Raw genomic sequence first — 21,468 nt, forward strand, 5'->3', positions numbered from 1 at the left:
AAATGAAATTTGCGCCCTTTCCACCAATTCTGGCATTGCGCCATGATTGAATAAGTGAAATTAATTATTTTGATATTTTGATCAAGCACAGTCTGTCATCAAGATTGACTGATTTTGCAGTGAATACTGATATATTTATGTTGTGTTAATATTTTAATGTAAGTTAGGTTACTATTGACTGATTGCATCTTACTTTGATTTAATTAAAATTTTATACAAGATATCTCTTACTTTAATATATTAAATAAATATATATTCTCCTACAAGATTTAATCTCACAAATTTCGATGCTATTTAGCAATGCAAAGTAGATATTCATCAAATCAATTTACCAAATTTAAATTTATGAAATTAGATCAAAAAAATAATCACATGTTCCTAACTCATCTATTTAACTTTTTCTCCTTTGCTTTATAAAATATTAGAGTTTTTAGCTTTACTCACTATATCATGAAACAAATTAAATTTGATATACGATATACTAATAATTTGATTTTAAGAATTTAATAATTTGTAACTTAATTCTCTACTTTTCAAAATTAGATTTTTTAAAATATTGCAGTCTGAACTTCACAGAAAAAAACCTCTTCAAAAAATTTATAATACATTGATATTATTATTGCTTATTTCAAGCATTATGGTTGTGTATTAGTGTACCTTCAGATAAGCTTTGTTTTGCTGCACATTCAATATTCAAAATCATAAAATAGTAAAAGTGCTAAAATATAGTGTACGCAATATTTTTATATTAATATATTAATTAATATTTTCATTTAATTTAGGTTAATATATCGTACATAATAACGTACATAGTGCTACTACTAAAAGATCTAAGTGTACGCAATATTTTTATATACTTATATACTTCCCATGTCCCATAAAAATATGTGCACTTTCCATTTTCGTCCGTCCCACAAAAGTATGTACATTCCATTATTTAATAATATAAGTTCCACTATCCACTAACACTATTTTAACTACCATTCACCTCCTCTCTCTTACTTTACCAATTTTTTCTTAATTCTCGTGCAGTCCTAAATGAACATATTTTTTTAGGACGGAGGGAGTATTATTTTAGTTTACTAGTATATCATAGGTAGTAAGATATACGTTTTCTTTTCTTAGCAAAAATTAGGAATTTTAATAACAAATTAGATGCTATAATACTTAATTTTTAATTATATTTTATATAATATATTAAGTACTAATATTTTTTAATGTATTTTAGGTTAATAAGTACTCCGTATATCGTAACTAGTAAGATACACGTTTTCTTTTCTTAAACAAATTACATGTTATGACACTTAATATTTAATTAAGTAATTCTTTCCTTTCTCAACTCTCAATCTTCTCTCTCGGCCTATCCCTTCACCGATCTTCTTACTCTTCAATTTCCGGCAACAGATCGACGCCGCCACCGCTCTTCGTGCTTCAGACCTCACCCCGCCCGCCCCTTTCATTTTTCTTTTTCCCTATTCGCACTTTCTCTTCTCTTTCCCTCATTCCTCAACTTTCAATTAGGGAATCTAGGGTTTTCTAACCTCGCCGCCACGGCGCCACCCACCATTTTGGTATGGTCCTCCGACGTGGCGGAGTTTTGGCGGTGAAGAGAGGTGTCTTTACCTTCTTGAGCCATTTTCAGACTTTAACTTTTTGGATATGGGTTTGTGGGTTTGAAGATAGAATTGCATTTGAGTTATGGATTGCTGTTCTCTGCATTTTGATTTTGAAATTTTTGATTGGGAATTGCATTTTTATTTTTAGGTTTGTGAGTTTTATTGCTGTCAATGTTTAATTTTTGATATGAAGTTATAATTTCAAAGTTGGAGAATGCAAGTTTTAGGATATTCTTCAATTTTGTTGGATTTTTGCAGATTTGGGACTCTTCGATTTTTTGTTTTTTTGGATTTTTTATTGTGTTCGATATTGGAAGATGAACGGATGGTCGATTTTCAGGATTAACAAAATGAATCCCAAAAAATAAGTAAAAATTGATGAAGATGATAAATTTGATGAATCTAGCAAAATAATTGGATGGGTCGAGCTATATTTGATGGAATGGATTAATCCAAAAAATTGGATGAATTTTAAAAATAAAACACAGTATTATGTTCTCTCTCTTAATTTAAAGCATTATGGTTGTGTATTAGTGTACCATCAAATTAGCTTTGTTTTGCAACACATTCAATATTTAAAATCGTAAAAACAGTAAAAGTGCTAAAATATTGTGTACACAGTATTTTTATATAATATATTAATTAATATTTTAATATAATTTGTACAGTACATAATATTATAAATATGTTCTGGTACATCTTACTTTAATTTAATTTGAAATGTGCAGAACATTGAGGTCATGTTTTAAAAATTTGTGAATTAATTTTTTACTTTTTTATCCATATCTTTAAATTCAAATTTGAAAAATCCTAAAAGGGAGGGAGTTCAAAAATTGAAAAAGGCTGAAGGATAATATAGTCATTTTAATATATCCACTAACTGCATTTAATATTTTAATATATAACTAATACATAAAATTACTAATATATCCTTATTTGGTTGTCCAAATTTTGGTTGATTATCAACACTCTTTAAGCAAACGATTTTTTTCCTGAAAGATATATTTTGCAGTACTTCTTACCTCTACAATGATTGAAGGGAAATGTTCAATGAAGAACGTCTACCACTAAAGATCTATATATGACATTGTAGAATTTTTTTTATTAACAGTGTCCTGAAATAAAATCATATGCATACATTAGCAGCAAAAGTTGGATTTTACTATCCTAAAGTCAATCAAATCAATTAGGGCACCCGCAGTGGCGCGGATGTCCATCCTCGCGAACATTCCAAAAACACCTCCTGCCACGTCATACAGACTTCCCACTGCGGATGCCACGTCATACGGACATCCTACTGCACAGTGGCGGACATCCCCAAGGACATCCCGACGGACTTCCCACATTAATAAAAATTCACAAATTCACAAATTAAATAATTTACGGATATAAACAATTTACGGAATTAAAAATTCGACGCAAATACGGAGATCTTACAACCACTTTATTAAAAAAAAGACACATAATTATAAAAAAACATACATAGTAATTAAAAAAAAATTACATAGATAAAAAAACCGTCGACTCATTCCTCGGATTCCCCGCCGCCAGTACCCTCGTCGTCGTAGCCACCGCCACCCCCCTCGTCGTCATTCCCCGACATGTCTCCGAACCTCAAATCGCGCCGCACACTGTTGATGAGGGGTTTAAGCGACCGCTTGTAATGGGGGTTGGTCGATTGGCGTCATTCAACCATCGCATGTAACAAGGTTTCATGTGCTGCGGTGCGGGCGAATGAGGGGTTCTCGGGATTGTTTTGGGTGAGCACTGCCGATTGGGCCTCAGCGGATCCGCTGGCGCTTCCTCTCGCAGTCCGCGTGCCGCCTTTTTCCCAACTGGGCGACGGCGACGGTTCGACGATATGGGTGTCGGGAATTCTGCCTCGGCGGGGGGAGTTCGTGGGAACCAGCACTGGTACTGTACTCCCCGGAGGCGCTGATCTTCGTCCGCTTCGGCCAGCCAGATTCAACGCCCGCAGTGAACTTAGACGAAGACTGCACCACAAGATAGACCTCTCAATATTTGAATTCCCCGAACCCCTTTTCACTGTCGGGGGAACTGCTGGTGCGCCAGAAGCTTCACATCCTTGGAAGACATGCCGCCGGTTGCTGAGCGGAGGTTGTTTGTGTAAATGCCGGCAAATCGGTTGAGCTGCCTCCTCAGCCGCTCCCACTGTTTCAGGCATTGCTCTCCGTTGTGAGGCTTCCCCCCTGGCGGTTTGAACAGGAGGTAACTTTGGCTAATCAGCCACCACATCCTGTCGATGTGTTGGTTCGCCCCGACGTAGGGATCCTCCACTACACTGATCCACGCCTTTGACAATGCAATGCACTCCTCCATGCTCCAGACGATCCTCTTGTTCCCGCTGGACCCCTCCCCCACCTCACCACCGTACATCGGGACGGGCGAGGTATTGCCCCGTCCCCTGCCCCTCACTCTCCGTGTCCTCCTCCTCCTCCTCCCTATCGTAGTTGGTGCGTCTGTGGGAGAATCCCGGATCGGAGATAGCTCCAACTCCTCAATCGAGAACGTGTCGATGCCAATGAACTGAGTCTCGAGAGGAGAACTCGGGGGGTTGTCCTTCGACAGTAAATCCATATAGGGTCGGTAGACGTTGTCCACCGGTGATTGGGGGACCCCCTGCCTACTCCCCCCCGCAGCCGCCGGCGACCCCTGCATCATCCCCGGCATCATCATACCAGGCATATGGGGCATCATCCCTGGCATTCCAGGCATCATTCCTGGCATTCTGGGCATCATCCCTGGCATTTGGGGCATTCCGGCACTCGCCCCGGGCATCTGGGATATTTGGGGCATCATACTATACCACTTCGGGTACATGTTGTAGTACCCGGGCATCATCCCCGCCGCCATTTGAGGTTGGGGCATCATCCCCGGCATTTGGGGCATCGCGGTGGACACCGACGTACTCCCGCCGCCGGGAAAATAAGGCGACTGTGACTCGCTTGTAGCGGGGTAATCGTTATCGTGATGCTCCATTGTTCTTCGAAAGGAAAGTATTTTAGAGAGAGATACTCGTTAATACAAGTGGTGCGAATGAAATGAAGTACAACGAGATGTATTTATAGAGTTTTTTAAAAAAAATTTAATGCAATAATCCGGACGTCCGCGCTGACGTCCGTGAGAGTCAACGCAATGGCGGACGTCCGCACGGATGTCGCGTCGGACGTCAGCGGAAGGACGCGGAACTGCGGTGTCCGCAGCGGATGTCCGTATCCGCGTCACATGCACACAATGGCGGACGTCCGGCACGCCGGTCTGACGTCCGCTGCGGATGCCCTAATAGTATACTTGTTTTTCCATTTTATTATTAATATTATTTTATAGTAAAAATAAGGAAGGTTATGAATTGGAAAAGTGAAAATTAAAACGTGGAAATGCCCATGTAAATGTGATTCTGAATTTAATTATTTTATAGTACTATTATTTACTATAAAATTATTTTTCGTGGACATGAATAAAGCTATTATTTTGTAAAAATCAACTGACTGTTATCTTAGTAGTAGTATTAAATTTTTAATGTTATTAGTACTTGTTAAAAAGATGCCTTCAAATTAAGGTGCAGAGACGGAAGAAAAACTAACCATAAAAATTATTCTCCGTTTGGCTTTTGCAACTCTCTGAACCGAAGCTCCCATCGATTCCGATGCATGCGGCCATGGCGGTTACTTCTCCCTCCGCCCCCTTTGCTTACAGCTGCAAGCTCCACAAAACCCTAGACTCCTCCTGTTCTTCTTCCTCCTCCGCCTCTGCCCCTGCCCTCTCACGCTCTCCTCTTTCACCTAAGGTTCAATTATTCTTTCCACTCCCTTCGATTGTATATATATTGGTTATGAAGCTGCGGTTTTATTGTTGCTATTGGGGATTATGATCTTATCGTGGCTTTTATGCAGGTCTCGAGCTTATTCGGCGCTCGGATTTCGGTTTTCGGTACAATCAATTGGGTGTTTCCGTCCTCGTCATATCAGCTGCGGCGTAGCTCAAGCTCAACTTGTCGGCCAGGTAATCCTAGGGTTCGTATATGTTGTTTGATTTGTGTGAAAGCCGCGTTTGGTAAATGACTGTTTTTTTTGTGAATTTTGATAATTGGGCGCATATGATGAACTGATTGAGACATGTCCTCTAGTTTATTGCTGGATGAGGTTATATGAAATCGAGTACTAAATTGTTTTATGTAATTATTGAGATGATAAAATTACTAATGACGTCTCTAAACTCCAAACAAATTAAGGTTTTGTTGACCTTCAGTTTGTAATTTATTATGAAAATATAATGAGAAGGAGAACTTGCAATGTTTTGTCAAAATCACAGCCATTCAACAGAGAATAATTGTGGTATTTGTGAATGTTATTAATAATTCATTACTGTCTGTTTTGTTATCTATTACGTCATCATAATGTAAGAAAGATATTGTTTTTTGGATAGTTGGATTTACTAGTGTGATATGATAATTCCTTTAATATGTTCTGGCATGAATTTTTCGGTTGTGGCCATGTTTGAATAATGCTCGTCTTCATTTCCTAAATATACCGTAGCGGTACTAATGTATAAATATATGCAATGTTTGTGCAGGAATAAAGGCTGTTGCCACTCCTGATTCGGCTGTGGAATTGCCTCTGACAGCAGAAAATGTTGAGAGCGTGTTGGATGAGATCCGACCCTATCTTATTTCAGATGGGGGCAATGTTGCATTGCATGAAATTGATGGAAATGTAGTCAAACTAAAATTACAAGGGGCATGTGGATCGTGTCCTAGTTCCGTTGTGACAATGAAAATGGGCATTGAGCGCCGTTTAATGGAAAAGATCCCTGAAGTTATTGCAGTGGAATCAATACCTGATGAAGAAACAGGCCTAGAGCTGAATGAAGAGAACATAGAGAAGGTAAATACTTTTTTAACATTTATTATTCTTTATCCTTTTATTTTGCTAAAAGTAGTAGTAGTACTTTGTAAACTAAGTTTTAGCTCATTGAAAGTGATAATAGTATTTGTGGCTTATGCAAGGTTGAGTGAGTGCAAGCCTAATATTTATATTTTGAAATATGTTTAGCCTTATGTTTTTGTTTTGAACTTCGTATTGGTTTCAGTGGCTCTTGTAGACTGTAAATTCTTAAATTGACATGCAGTGATTGACCTCTCTGTTAAGATTATACCATTTAAATTTTCCCTTGAACAGTTAGAAGGTGAAACTTCAGAGAAATTCATTTCAAGGCCCTAATAGTTTGCAGAGTGGCTCCTTGACTTGTCATCTGTCCTTTGCCATTCTCTATCCTTTATTTATACACATCTTTAGAAACCTTATTGGCCATATCTTCCTTTTAAAAGGAAGTTAAGGAACTAAACAATGTATTTACAACATGCATTGTTCTTTATAAAGCTCCTACCACAAATGACTATTATTATATCAGAATGAGTTTATCATCTCCAGCCTTAATTTTTTTATTTGATATCTGATTGTTACTCATCATTGGCAAACACCATAGCTTTCTGCTCGATCCCTTGCTCTTGAAGCATATAAATCAGCCTGCTTTATCTGCTGCATAGACTTGAGCCTTAAAATTCTTCATCTATTTTTTCTTATTTTATTTTCATGTAATACCAGTTAAAGTGAGAGTTTTCTTCAAACAACAAACTGCTGAAAATAAATGCGCTAATTTCATGAAATTACATTTTTGGTTCCTACTTGCTGTTCCACCCTTGCTACTACCTCTATACTCCTAAGAATGCATTTTCTTCATTCTCAACCAATAGCTTTGACTCATGGAATTAGCTCCTGCACCAACATGGTACGTTGAGCACCAAATGATTTAGATTGACCATATCAAGTTGCAAAATTGGCCTCGGTCAATCGCTCTTCTTACAATATTTCTGAAAATGAAAGAGCCCTATTTTACCACCTATGCATCACTATCCCTACTGAAAAGACTTGTTTGAGTAAGACATGAAACCACTAGAAAATAGAATGCTGGAGAGCTTAAGCCTTCTATCAGAGAAGAAAAAACACTTTAAAGTTTGAGACCAAGTATCCTGTTAGACAGTGAAAAGAAATGAGGACAGTGCAGGACGTAGCCCATGGTGTGATTGGCCAAATTCCAGAATGGCAACTGCTTGTGTTGTGGATTACTTCAAGCATTTTAACCCGCAGGAGGTGTTAGAGGCACTGTACTATGTGTGGTCTTAGTTATAAGAAAATCCTAACAAACAATATATCGCTTCATAACAGTGTCCCATTTCCAACTTGCCCTCACAATTAGCACTTCTAGAACACTTTTACAGGTCTTCTGATTATTAGTTCTGCCTGACAGCTCCAACAGAATCCCCAGCTACAAAAATAAGATGTGAGGTTTGAGCTAAAAACTATTTTTATATTGTATCAATTGGTTTTGGCCTGTACCATCCGGATCAACTAGTTGTCTCCAGCACAGAGGTGAATATTTCAAATAATTATATTTGTGGCTGAGGAAATAAGAAGTCGTTCTGTATATTGCAGTCCGAAAAAGTTCTACTTCTCTGTGGGGCTTAACTGGTGATTTAAGATAATTTTCTGCTGCCGCTGAGCTAAGTGGCATGGAGATCGCATGATTGGGATTAGTATTGGGTTTCAATAAATATATTGCCTGATTGTTAATTGTTATGGGCTATAATTTTAGAAGGTGGATATCGTCCTGTAAATCCTGGGTGATGAAATGCCAATTTATCCAAAATTTTGAAGCATGGATGATGTTTCTCTAGGATGTGTTATAGTTATACCTCTACCTCTAGAAGTGGGCAAACTTGTTTCAAGAAGTTGAGGAAGAGGTTGATGAGGTCTTATTCCTTGATTACAAGATTCATTTGTTGGTTTACTTCTAGTATCACCAAAATACGAAGAATATCATTTTTTCGCACCAAGAGTTTTGGATTATGACATCAAGAATATCATCACTGCTCATATATGTATTTTAAACATTATTGTCACCGTTTTATTCCAAATGGATAAAGGACTAATGTTGGTAACTTCTCCTTTAGGTGCTTGAAGAAATAAGACCTTACCTCATTGGAGCAGCTGGTGGGGATTTGGAACTAGTAGAAATTGAGGAGCCAATAGTCAAAGTGCGAATATCAGGTCCTGCAGCTGGTGTAATGACTGTTCGGGTTGCTGTGACCCAGAAACTTCGAGAAAAGATTCCATCCATTGCAGCGGTTCAGCTTCTCTCGTAGATACATCTCAAATGGCAATCATGTCTCTGATGAGGTATCTAGGTACAGGATACCATGCAATGAGTGATATTTAAATATGCAAAACGATTTAAAAACTGCATGAGGTATCTACATATGTCAAGACTGTTGTTTACATTGTGCCATTAAGAAATTTGTGCTGGTTTGTGTTATGCAGAAGGCTGCAGCAATCTCTTCCCTTTCTCTTCAATGCGAAAACTGCTATAAAATAATTATATGCTTCTCAGCATCGATTATGGAGGTTGCTAGTGTATACTGTATATTGAAACGACCCAACAGTGTATTCCCAAAGTGAGGAAATGTTTTACAATGGTTAATTTCTTATCTCTCATTTACATGTGTAGTGTATCCTTGTCTTTCATCTCATATTTCGTTGATCATACAACATATGCAAATTACAGATACAATGCTATTACAATCTGAATTACCATATTCTCTAACACTGGCAATTTGTACACATCCACAGAAATAACGTTATTTCCAGATCAGATGGTAACAAAAAGGATGAATAAACAGAAAAAAGAAAGTGATGATGAAAAATGTTTTCCAGATGGTTTTCTACCGAGGTCAAATTACATGAAGCAACACTGCACCTGAAGTCTTTCAAAGCACGGATAATACAGTGATCAAGAAACAGTTTTGATACAACATGAGATGATTTAACTAATTCTACAAATAAAATTAAATAACAGAATCCGTAGGAAACAATTATTTAGAAGGCTGGGCTTCAACTTCACCAAGCAATGTTGACAGATCATATATCTAGAGCCCCAAAACTGTAAGAAGCTGACGCCATCTTGGAGTTTCCTCATCGAAGATGTAGGTCAAAGGTGAAATAAGAACTCCACTACCTCCAATCTGCACAAGAGAATGTGTTAAGTTGGAAATTCATCAAACGGGTTTGGAGACTATCCAGTATCAACATATGGCATCGAGCAGGTAAATAACACATCGCTGAGCAGGTATACAGATCATCATGCAAACAAGACATCATTTGATGCAGGTTTTAGAAGTCATAAGAATAGAGTGTTGGTGGTAAAATATTATCTCATCAGAAGACAGACGGTACGATGAGCGACAGAAACCAAGAGCAAACCTTGCTGACAACTAATACATGCACGAGTATAGGCTGATAGATAGTATAAGATTAAAGATTGTTGCTCACCATCCTCAGCTGCTGAACAGATTTGTACAGAGCTTTCTTTGGCACGCAAATAACTATAGCATAATAATCAGCAGCTACCTTCCCATCACGCTTGCAGAAAACTGGACTAATAGTAGGTCCCTGTGTACAAAAGGCATGAAACCAAGTAAGATGCTTTCATACAGATAAAATGTGTTATAGCATTATGTGCACAGGACAAGCAAGCCGGACCTCCAACCCAGATAATGATGGTTGGCTTAAAACTCGCTCAGCCACTTCCTCTGCACTGCTTCCACGCATGTTGGCAGTTACCTGTCATGGAAGTAAATAAAAGACTACAATGCAACAAATAAGTCAACATCAAGAAAGAAACAACTCGTACCGTGAACTGACCAACAGCTTTTAAATGTGCTTCCAGTCTTTCCAGCATTTCGTGAGTTATATCTAGCACACCTTTTCGCTGAATCAATGACTTTCTGCTGGCCACAAGTACAGCCTGAAATGATAAACCAAGGTCAAAGGAGATAGTGTGAACAGAAACACTGGCAACCAGGTTGAGTCCACCTTAAAGCAGTTACCTGACTTTCCACGATGACTCCACCTTGAATTTCTTTCAGATTATTTTCTCTCAATGTGGTTCCACTACTCACAAGGTCCACAATGGCATCAGCTATCCCCATCTTGAAGGAGGTGAAAGGGAGAAAAGCAATCAGTATTTATAGGTTGAATGACATCAAAACTAATGCAGGAAATTATGCTTCCATCCATAAACTGCAAGCAAGGACCTTGGAGAATATTGCAGCATTGTGATGCTGCACTAAAAATCTATAGACAAATACAGGACATACATAGATGCAATTTAAACATGAGTAGTTTAATACAGCTCACAGAGGCACAAGAAGGAATAATCAACTCATAACAATACAAACCGCTAACATCAACTATTCAGCAGTCATCGCAATGATTAAGTGAATGCTTTAACTTAACAAATTACGTGTGACTTGGTGCATATAAACTTATGTGTATGATTTTAGGAAATGGGCAAGCAATGTTCGAGGTTGCTCAAATATATTCCTAAGGTTCACCTAGTAAGAAAGCTGTGAATTTCGAGATTCTTTATGGGCTTACCATATCACTTTAGAACATAATGAAACTGAATTAGGGTTTGTCTCTACCCCAATTCTCTGACAGTTGATTTAAATGTAGGGAATGCAGCATTCTCGGAAATCAACATACACTTTATGATGATCATTGTGCTAAAAAACACCATATTATGATATCCTGCTGCAGCTTGAATCATGAGAAAGATAACAATGCCAGCTCAAACATAACGTACTGGTGCTAAGTAAAACAGCCCATGCTGTACATAAACAACAAAAGTCAGTTGCTGCATTAGTTGTGCAGTTGTGCTGATGGAAACTAAAAGGGCTGTTTGCACTCATAAAGACAACTTTTAGGGACAAAAAACAAAGCTTTTTCTAATGAGTATAGTAGCTATTGGGTTGTATCTGCTTTCCTTTTTCTTAAATCTTACTATTAAATTTGACAAGCAACTATTTGAACAGTATTCCATGAAAATATTATTTCAAGCTTCTAGAAAAAAACAAAATTGAGTAGATCCAACCCATTTAATTATAACTAAAGTATATCCACAAGGCAGGCTGTTAGGAGTAAAGGCTCGAGACTAATGAACAAGAAGATAAACGAAAAAGGGAAGGAACTCAATATAACTAATCAAACTGGAACAAGAAATAATCCTCACGAAGGAGGCCACGGCTACGCCGTCTAAATTCTGATCTCTCCAAAAGATCGTTTTCACCACTTAAAGAGCCTCAATATATAGACTTACAAAATGAGAGAAATCTGCAACAACTTAATTCAAATTCAAATCTGTTAACAACTAACTAATTAAAGAAGTAAATTAATAAATAAAATCTAATCAAATCCTAACTAACACTGACTAAGTACGCATCTCTTCTTTATCAATTGCCTCACTCTCAAAACAGCCTTGCCCTCAAGGCTGAGCTCAAAACTGAAACCAATTACATGGTTCGGTGGAGGCTCCCATTCATGCTTCTGGCCAGGAGGTGAAAAGCTGAACCAAGGAATGTGCCCATGAACAAGAAGAGGTAGATACATGATTGTGGCCAGCCCGGCAGCAGCTGCAGGAACTGTACGTCGCAGCAAAGGGAAGAAGGGCTGAAACAGTGAAATATCAGCACTCGAGAACCACAACGGTGTTGTCACCACTGTTGGTGTAGGCGGATTGGTAGGAGATGGCAGGGGCACTAAAACAGAAATATGAATAGGCTGTTGTACTACCAAGTGTAGGGGTGTTTTATTGTCCGCTTTGGTATCGATATCAGGGTGGATTGTTGACGTGGTAATAGGCGGTATCTCCTGCAGGGCTGTTGTAGACAGGCTAGAGGACAGCAATGGTGTTGTCACGGTGGGTAGGATAGCTGCAGAATTATTGCTGGTTCTGGGTGGAATTTTTGGCTGGTTTTTTGCAACATAGACAATAGAAAAAGGATCCTTACTACTGTACTTGGATGAATTGCCAGCGACGCAGCTTTCTGATGTGATGGTATCACCAAAACGTTGCAAGAGCTGTTGAACAAACTTGTCCCACGATAAGGAGGGGCAGCGATGAACGAGCAATTGCTTCCAAGGCTTGGCTGGTCCGTCTATGGCGAGCATGGCAACGTCGACACGTCTATCCGATGATGTTTTGTTGACGAGGAAATATTGGTTTGCCCTCGCGAGCCACGCGAGAGGCTCAGATCCATCAAAAGTTGGCATTGGCGACGTTGATTTGTTTCCGGCTGGCACCGAATTAGATTCCCGATTTTCAGAGGAAGCACCGTCCTCCGGCGTTGCTCTGAACTTGTGGTTGAGGGCCGCGAAACCCGCACGCATTTCCTCTATCATGGAGTCGAGTTTTGACCCCAATGCCGAGACCCGTTCGTTCGTCTGCTGGAGCTGGGCGTTGAGTTTTTCAGTAGCCTTCTCCAAACCGTCTAGGCGTGAATCTCCCCGAGAGTTGACCATCGTTCACCGCACCAATTGTTAGGAGTAAAGGCTCGAGACTAATGAACAAGAAGATAAACGAAAAAGGGAAGGAACTCAATATAACTAATCAAACTGGAACAAGAAATAATCCTCACGAAGGAGGCCAATCCTCACGAAGGAGGCCACGGCTACGCCGTCTAAATTCTGATCTCTCCAAAAGATCGTTTTCACCACTTAAAGAGCCTCAATATATAGACTTACAAAATGAGAGAAATCTGCAACAACTTAATTCAAAATTCAAATCTGCTAACAACTAACTAATTAAAGAAGTAAATTAATAAATAAAATCTAATCAAATCCTAACTAACACTGACTAAGTACGCATCTCTTCTTTATCACAGGCTTCAATCACTAACCCCATGCCCCTCTATAGTTCAACTTTGAGCAAAAGAAAAACAAATAAGCTTCATGAGACTATGTGATCTTAGAGGTTTTAGGTTCACGTGACAAACAATGTGTATTGCTGCAGATTGCAGAATCACTAATATGGATTGGACTTCTGGAAAATCAAGTACTACTTGTTTTCATATACAGTTCACTCAGCTCTCTGTAACATCTGGTCCATATAGGAAGCAGAGAGAATATATGCATGCATATATACATATGTAAAATAGAAAAGGGAAGAATAGCAAAATCATAAGCAAATTAGAAACACGGAAAAGGAATGTGGAAAGAAACCAACAAATTATTAAGTAGCACCATCATACACTATCACAAACACAAAAAGTTTATTACTTACAGCAGGAGCTGCTTCCAAAGCACCATCAGCTGTTGAGAATGTTACATGATTAAGACCATTATCTTTCATGAACTTAGGACCCAACTGCATGCAAAATTCTTGGTCAAGCATAATCTTCTGTACTGAAAGAAAATCATAAATAGAAAAAGGAGAGGGAAAAAAGAAAGGTAAAGAATGAGAATTTTCATATAAACCATACATATGTAAAGCCAGTGGCAATTCTTAGAGGTCTTTCAGGTGTCCACTGTGGCATCTCAGCTAACTCTTTCAACGAATTTATATTCTCAAATATGCCGTACTTGGGAATCTAACACAGAAAAGGGATATTTTCCTTGGTATGAGAGCTTAAATAACAGGAGTTTGCATATTGATAGCACAACAATAAGCCATTTACTTACTGCTAGAGATAAACGGCAATCTCCGTAGTCTAGAGAGTCATGGACAAGAATGAGATCTTCATTTCCCTGCAAAGTATGCAAATGTTGATTATCAAATCCAAAGTACAATAAGTTGCCAATCGAAATCAAGAAATGTGCATTAAGATAATTAGAGAAATGCCCATCAGTGGAGGCTAAGTTTTACTTCATGCATATACTAGTGTCAGATAAAGGTTCAATCAAGCAAGCTTGAGCAAGGAAGACTGTAGGACCTATACTAATTGGGCAAAGCAACTAATGATCACAGTATTAAGAAAACCAGAGGACAACACCATAACTTACCTGTCCAAATTCCAAGACAGTGTCCAAGCCTACAATTCCAAGGTCCAAATCTCCAGATACCAATTTCCTTACAACATCTTTAGGGCGTTGAAACCAAACTTCCAAATTTGAAATCTGTAATATAAAGTAGCCAAACTTAGTTACACTATAAAACGATACATATGTGAAGAGTGAGAATTTTCATATAAACAAATGCTAGGATGTATAAACAAATATAGACTCTTTAGGGGGTTATTGTTTTAAGTCAACAATACATTGACACATGTAGAGAAGGTTCTGAGTTAGTACACTTGACAAGAAATATATGGCAAAATCGACTACCTTTCTCCAACATGAGAAAGTCCACCCATCAGATGAGAGACTACATTGGTTCAATTGTGAGAAATACTACTCCTACCGACCCACAAGAATATGCACTCTTTCCTTTAGTCCGTCCATCAAGAATATGCACTTTCCAATTTTTGGAAACTTTTTTCTCTCTATTGAGGTGGGACTCATTCTCCACTAACAATACTTTAATTACTTTTTCTTTCTATCTCTCTTACTTTTTTTTAATTGTGCATTAAAACTCATGCCCAACCCAAAGTGCATATTCTTGTGGGACGGAGGGAGTACTATTTATCATTTCTACACTATATGTTAAGATAGTAGGGCTTATATGAGTATACATGCACAAGCTCTCCATAGTTTTGCAAGCACATATATTCGACATACATATGCATATTATGATTAATATGTCATGCAAAGGTTTCATATTCCAAAACAATACATCTAAGACATTTCAGGAATCCATGCAAGCTCTTAAAACCTATAGAAGTTAAGGTCAATGTAGGTTTGACCACCCCCAATAACCTAGCGATGAGAAAGAGAAATTTGCTAAGCAACATTTTGAGAATACTAGTACCAGGACCAAAATTATGGGTTGTGTCATGTTCAGGTTTTACTTATAAAATTTGAGAAAGGTGGAGTATAGTTGTAATCCTGATAATAAAAAAAATATAGCAATAAAAAAATGAGTTGAGTCATTACAAAGGGATTAGTAATCCCCCAAAAAAGTATTTAAAGAATGGAAAGGGGATAAGAAAGTTATAGTATGAAACATTGTGCAATAGAACTTTCAATATTGATCCACGGCCCTTCACCTAATATCATCCTGAATTTATGACTTCAACTCCTTCAATTGACTTTAGAAAGAGCACAAAGAGAGACAAAGGATTCAATAGGATTTTGTGGTGACTGGTGAGAAAGAGATGTGATATAATGGGGATATAGTGCAGATAACAATTCGTTAGTCGCCTAGCACCTCTAGAAAGGCCCCTTATTGAATGATGAAATCATTATAAAACTTGTGATTGCTCTTCCATGGATTTTGAGGATTAGTGCTACCAACAATGTAATCATCCCATTTCTTGCCACATATTTGCTTTCAATAACCCTACACCACATCAAAGTATTTTAATTTTTTGGAATTACCGCCACTATTTCCCAATACAATGTCATTTTTTAAATATATTTGCAATACCCAGTTCCCCAATTCTTTAGGTCATGCAACCACTTACCAAAAGACATGTTGAGAATGATTTTTCCATCAAAATTTTATTTTTACTTTCCATCAACTTTGCTACTCCTTTTGACAGACAAACTAATGAAAGAAACAATTGGTTAAAGCTTAAGACAGGTTGCATCAGCGTCATCTGGACAGATTGCACCCTCTCAGACAAGTAGGCCTTCTCGGTCCAGCTAGCTTTATGTAAAACATACTCAAAGTTAGGTAAATCATCCAATGATTACCTTCCAACAAAACCCCTATATATCACCCGCTGCACAACCATCATGTTTATCGATTTTCTGAGGTTGTTTTCCTCCACATTAATGTGCAATCACACTCATATCCATTGCCAATAGCAAATAGTTACTTTGAGACCTGTCTTTACCAACAATCAGACCTACTGGTAACCTACTTGAACCTCAAACCAAGGATAATGAGGATCATATTGCCTCAATGTCCACCACCCCCCTCCAGAAACATTGTCAGAGGTGAAATTCATATGAAGGGACGGGCTCTAAGAATATGTAGTTTACAAAAGGTAAACATAAGGACCCACGGGTATATATTCAAACATGAGTTTTAGTTAGCAACTACTCCATACAAACTGAACAAAATATTGCTATAAATCTCCCAAAGAGAAATAAATGAGACGTCTCCCACAAAACAAACAGAAAGACATGAGATTAACAGTGACTAGCAGAGTAAGTAAAATGCTTGCATAAATTCCCAAACAGATTAATCAAAATATCCGACAAAAGAAAGTAATCGCACCTGAGGAATTTCTGCCACATACTGCCGCGGATTAGCCTGCCTCACCGACAATTGACAATCCTTCACGGCCAACAACACAAACAAAAGGATAAATGAGGAATGGTGAGTAAGGTTCGTAACGCAACCAAAATCAGCAGATGAAATACACTGCACTAGTATTTAACTTTATGTGTGTGATTGTTGTCATTACCTTGAGAAGGTCGAGAGTGTCGGTAGCCATTCGGCCTTTACTCGGCAGGCCGAGGCGGACTTCATTCCTGTCGTGAGACCTCTTCTCCAGGTTCCCGTTAACCACGGCTGCCGGCGACGCGAGCGAGCAGCATGAGACGGTGAATTTCACTGCGACGGGGTTGGGCGAAGAGGATGAATTAGGGAAATGCGGGATCGATGGGCACTGCAGGAAAATCGTCCGCCCCACAGACATTTTCCAGTTACTCTCTCTCTCTAAATCCTCACAGAGATTTTGTTTGAGGGTTAAGAGTTGTGTCTGTGTGTGAGAGAGAGATCAATGGCCGCCGCACCAGAGATGATTATTGGGTGCGGGGAGGCGTACGATTAGAATCTCGATAAATCAATATTGGAATATTCATCGTTTTACTTTTACTAGCAAATTCTGTATTTGGAAGGTAAAATGACTGTCATTTTAATGTACAACAGTATAATGCAATAAATGCATTAATAGTCACTTTCATCCAAGAATAATTATTTTAGTCAAATCATTAATATACTTTCTAAATGACCTAATCCTTGTAACCTTCTTTACATGCTGGACAAGTATTTTGGTCACTACGAATTTAAATTCGAATGTTATGTAGCACCAATTTTTCTAAGAGAAATGATTTTTAGACATAATGTCAATATCATAATGGGGTTTAAATAGTAATTAGTATTAACACCTGTTCTATGCACGGGACATAAAAGTTTCAAATAATGAAAATAAAATATAATAAATATATAAAAAATAAGAATTTAAAGCAATATGAAGATTTAAAAAAATAGAAATGTACTTATCTCACTCTAAATGAATAATTTATTACTCCCTAATTAATGAAACATTTATAGAATTTTAATTTATGATCTAAGTGGAGTAAAAATAATAAAATTAATGATAAAAATAAGATGTGTGACTAATAATCAAAGAGTATGAGTTAATTAGAATAAAATATACAAATAAAGAAAATATGTGTGAATAAAGATCAAATATTGGAAATTAGATAATTGGAATAAGAAATGCACAATAACAGTAAATTAGATAAATAACTAGATATTTTAATTAATTAAATGCAACTTTTTTCAAAAAAAATTTAATTAATATACTTTAAAATATCTAATACAGACATAGCAATCACACTTCAATGACATACTACAGCACTATCAATACAAATTCTTAAAAATGAGAAACATTATCATTACGAACACATTTAAGAAATTGCGTTAGATGAATTAAATGAAAATAAAATAGATATGATAAATGAATAAATTAGGAGAGATAAAAAGAGTAGTAGATGATAGAATAAAGTAAGAGTAATATCTAAAACTATGATGGACTCTGGATATGTAAGAATAAACTTTTTACTATGAGAATGGGCCTATAAAATGCATTTGTTTATTGACAATCATTAAAAGGCACAACTTTAGTAACTTTTTCCCGCTAAAAAGGATATTTGTGGTATTTCACCCAACTGCCACTTTATATTAGGATATACATGATAATTTACACTACTATTTATATTATATGAAGTTATACAAACTTTATAAGTTAGATTTAATTTTAAATATTTATGATTTTATCTAATTCCATAATTTATTTTAATAAAATTAGTAGTAGTATTTAATTAATTGGAGACTAAATAAAATTTATTAAAATTTTAATTGAGTAAATATAGGATAAAAATGTAAAGATTACATCTTTGTGTTGTAGATTAGGTTGTGAATTAATTCTAAGAAAAAAGTATTGCGATAAAGTACTCCCTCCGTCTTACAATAATTGTCATTCCTTTTCATTTCGGTCTGTCCCACAATAATTGCCACACTTCATTTTTACCATAAATAGTAAGTAGGTCTCACATTCCACTAACCCACTTCACTCACATTTTATTATATAACCAATATAAAAAAGTGGATTCCACATTCCACTAACTTTTCCAACCAATTTTTCTTTACATTTCTTAAAACTCGTACCCACAATAAGAGTGCCAATTATTGTGGGACGGGGAGTATTAAATTTCAATTTTAACCTATATAGAGGGCAAACTAAATTCTCTAGCACAATTCCAATTTTAATCCAAGGTAAACTAATATATATAAATTTAATAGCTTAATTAAAATAATTAATTTGAAAAATGGAGTATATATGGAATTAGGGCAGGTAATTCGGTCGGTTCGGTTAGAACCGAACTGAAAACACGGTTAACCGAGCCCAAGTCTAACCGAGACTGAAGCACCGGAACCGAATTGGCCTCGGTTCGGTTCGTTTCCGGTTAACCGAACCGGAACCGAATTAAAAAAAATTATGTAGTTTACAGGTATTGATCCTTGGACGTTGCACACGAAAAATTCCCACCTTGGCCACCACTTGCGCTGCATTGCGGTTTTAGTGTGTAATCGGTTCTTTAATTTAATAATTGGTTAAACCGATCGGTTCTTGGTCTAACCGAGAACCGATCAAGACATGCAGAATTTGGAACCGAATATAACCGATAACCGTATGGGGCGGTTCTCGGTTAACCGAGAACCGAGGTGATCGGTTCGGTCATCGGTTAACCGACTAACCGATGACCGAATTATCAGCCCTATATGGAATATTAAACATATGCACATTAAATATATGAATAATTTAATCATAAAAATTTAAAACTTCTTTCAGAAGTCAAGTTAGGAAAATTTGTATTATCCGATAATCACAATTTAGTTGACTATTTATTTCTTCCTTTTAATTTCAGACCGTAGCATAACTTGATATATATGGCTAAAGACTAAATGAGTTTTTAATATTGGAAATAATAGATTTCTTACTTCTCACCACATACACGTATAAAAAGTAAATTATCACTTAAAATAACGATAATATTTTATGCATCTTGTTTGTTTTAAATAATATGAAATTTACACTACTCTTATATTTAGAAGTTTTACAAACTTTATAAGTTAGATTCAATTTTAAATATATATAATTTCATCTTATTCCGTAATTTATACAACTCTTTAGTAGTATTGTTTAATTAATTAGAGACTAATTAAAATATAAGAATTAAAACTTTAATTGATTAATTATAGGATGAAAATTGTAAACATCACATATTTGTATTGTCGTTTAGCTTGTGAATTAATTCAGAAAAAAAGTATTGCAATAAAGTATTAAATTTCAATTTTAACCTAAAATAAATGGAAGGCAAACTAAACTATATAGCACAATTCCAATTTTAATCCAAATATAAAACTAATTAACATATACTACTACTTTTATAACTTAATTGTAAAAAAAAATTGAAAAATAGTTATGAAGTATATAGTAAATCCAATAAATTAATAGTCCTAATTAAATCTAACTTTTAAGACACAATAATAAATAATTTAGGACTATATTCAATTAAAAAGAAAATCAATAGGGTATAAAATTTTCCAAAAATCCAACTCAATAAAAACCCAAATAAACCCTACCAACCCTACGATAAAAGTTGCGCTTCCATATTCTCCATCTCTCCCCCAATCACGCCTCTATCTCCCTCTCATGTGCCTCCACACTCTCTCTCAATCGGCCTCGCCACCCCCCCTCTCGTTGCCTTGCCTCGCCACATCCCTCTCTCTGCCAATCGACGCCGCCACGCCCACCGCCGTGCTCGCCGGGTTTCCTTCCATCCCGCTTAACTGTCTGTTTGGCCGGCCATGGTGTCGCCGGATGGCTCTTGCAGAGTTGCAGTACCTGCACCGCCGTCGCTGTCTCCCTCTCTGTTGCGATTCCAGCCCGATCCAGCTAAGATCGCAACGCACGACCAATCGACACAACAACCAACCACACAATCAACACAACGACAATTGAACGCAACAATGGAACGAGATAAACACTGAATGTAGATTGATAATGAGATCAGAGAAACAATGCGATAAGTAAATGATAACGAAACCAACACGATAAAGAGAACTGATAAAATGCTTCGGATCCTGGATCCTCAGCCCAAGGTGCTCACGCACACATTCACACAATTGTCATGACTGAATAACTACTGCCCTTTGCCTTCTATTTATAGCTACACACTCTCGATGAGTCAGCTAAATTCCGCCAGCTCATATTAGACGATTACACTCACTTGTCGACGTGGCTTATTCCTCTCCACCTCAACTTGCTCATTGCATATGATAATTTGGGATTGCAACAATCCATCCCCCTTAAGATTCCTTGTCCTCAAGGAATCACAAGGATAAGTTCCAGTGCTTAATCTTACCAACAGAATAACTAAGGTGATCAATAGCCTGCATTGAGAAGGGGAATGTCATAGGCTCAATTACAGGCCTTGAACTGTAATATATATATTGCGGCAACTTGTATTCCAGAAATCCAGCCTTAGTGACGGTTGTATCCAGCACCCCCTCTCCTCTGGACCAAACTTGTCGAAAAGCC

General features: G+C 37.2%; 2 protein-coding genes across 4 annotated transcripts; one reads left to right on the top strand and one right to left on the bottom strand.

Moving 5' to 3' along the window:
* Positions 1 to 5,168: 5,168 nt before the first annotated feature.
* Positions 5,169 to 9,191, top strand: LOC121792347 (nifU-like protein 2, chloroplastic). Of its 3 annotated transcripts, none has more exons than XM_042190253.1 (5): positions 5,169 to 5,424; positions 5,531 to 5,639; positions 6,210 to 6,520; positions 8,647 to 8,880; positions 9,014 to 9,191. In XM_042190253.1, exons 1-4 carry the CDS (start codon positions 5,284 to 5,286, stop codon positions 8,836 to 8,838), a joined length of 753 nt encoding a protein of 250 aa, XP_042046187.1. In that variant the 5' UTR covers positions 5,169 to 5,283; the 3' UTR covers positions 8,839 to 8,880; positions 9,014 to 9,191. The 3 variants fall into 3 exon arrangements, with proteins under 3 accessions (XP_042046187.1, XP_042046186.1, XP_042046188.1); XM_042190254.1 differs by having other exon boundaries at positions 5,170 to 5,424; positions 8,647 to 8,872; XM_042190252.1 differs by having other exon boundaries at positions 8,647 to 9,191.
* Positions 9,192 to 9,365: 174 nt separating this feature from the next.
* On the bottom strand, positions 9,366 to 17,412 carry LOC121792346 (ATP phosphoribosyltransferase 2, chloroplastic-like). Its single transcript, XM_042190251.1, has 11 exons — positions 17,041 to 17,412; positions 16,851 to 16,910; positions 14,531 to 14,644; positions 14,210 to 14,275; positions 14,011 to 14,118; positions 13,812 to 13,895; positions 10,579 to 10,680; positions 10,383 to 10,496; positions 10,232 to 10,312; positions 10,022 to 10,141; positions 9,366 to 9,714 (listed from the first exon to the last, which is right to left on the bottom strand). Exons 1-11 carry the CDS (start codon positions 17,272 to 17,274, stop codon positions 9,619 to 9,621), a joined length of 1,179 nt encoding a protein of 392 aa, XP_042046185.1. The 5' UTR covers positions 17,275 to 17,412; the 3' UTR covers positions 9,366 to 9,618.
* Positions 17,413 to 21,468: the final 4,056 nt, after the last annotated feature.

Source organism: Salvia splendens, chromosome 2, assembly GCF_004379255.2.
Source record: "Salvia splendens isolate huo1 chromosome 2, SspV2, whole genome shotgun sequence".
Lineage (NCBI taxonomy): Eukaryota > Viridiplantae > Streptophyta > Magnoliopsida > Lamiales > Lamiaceae > Salvia > Salvia splendens.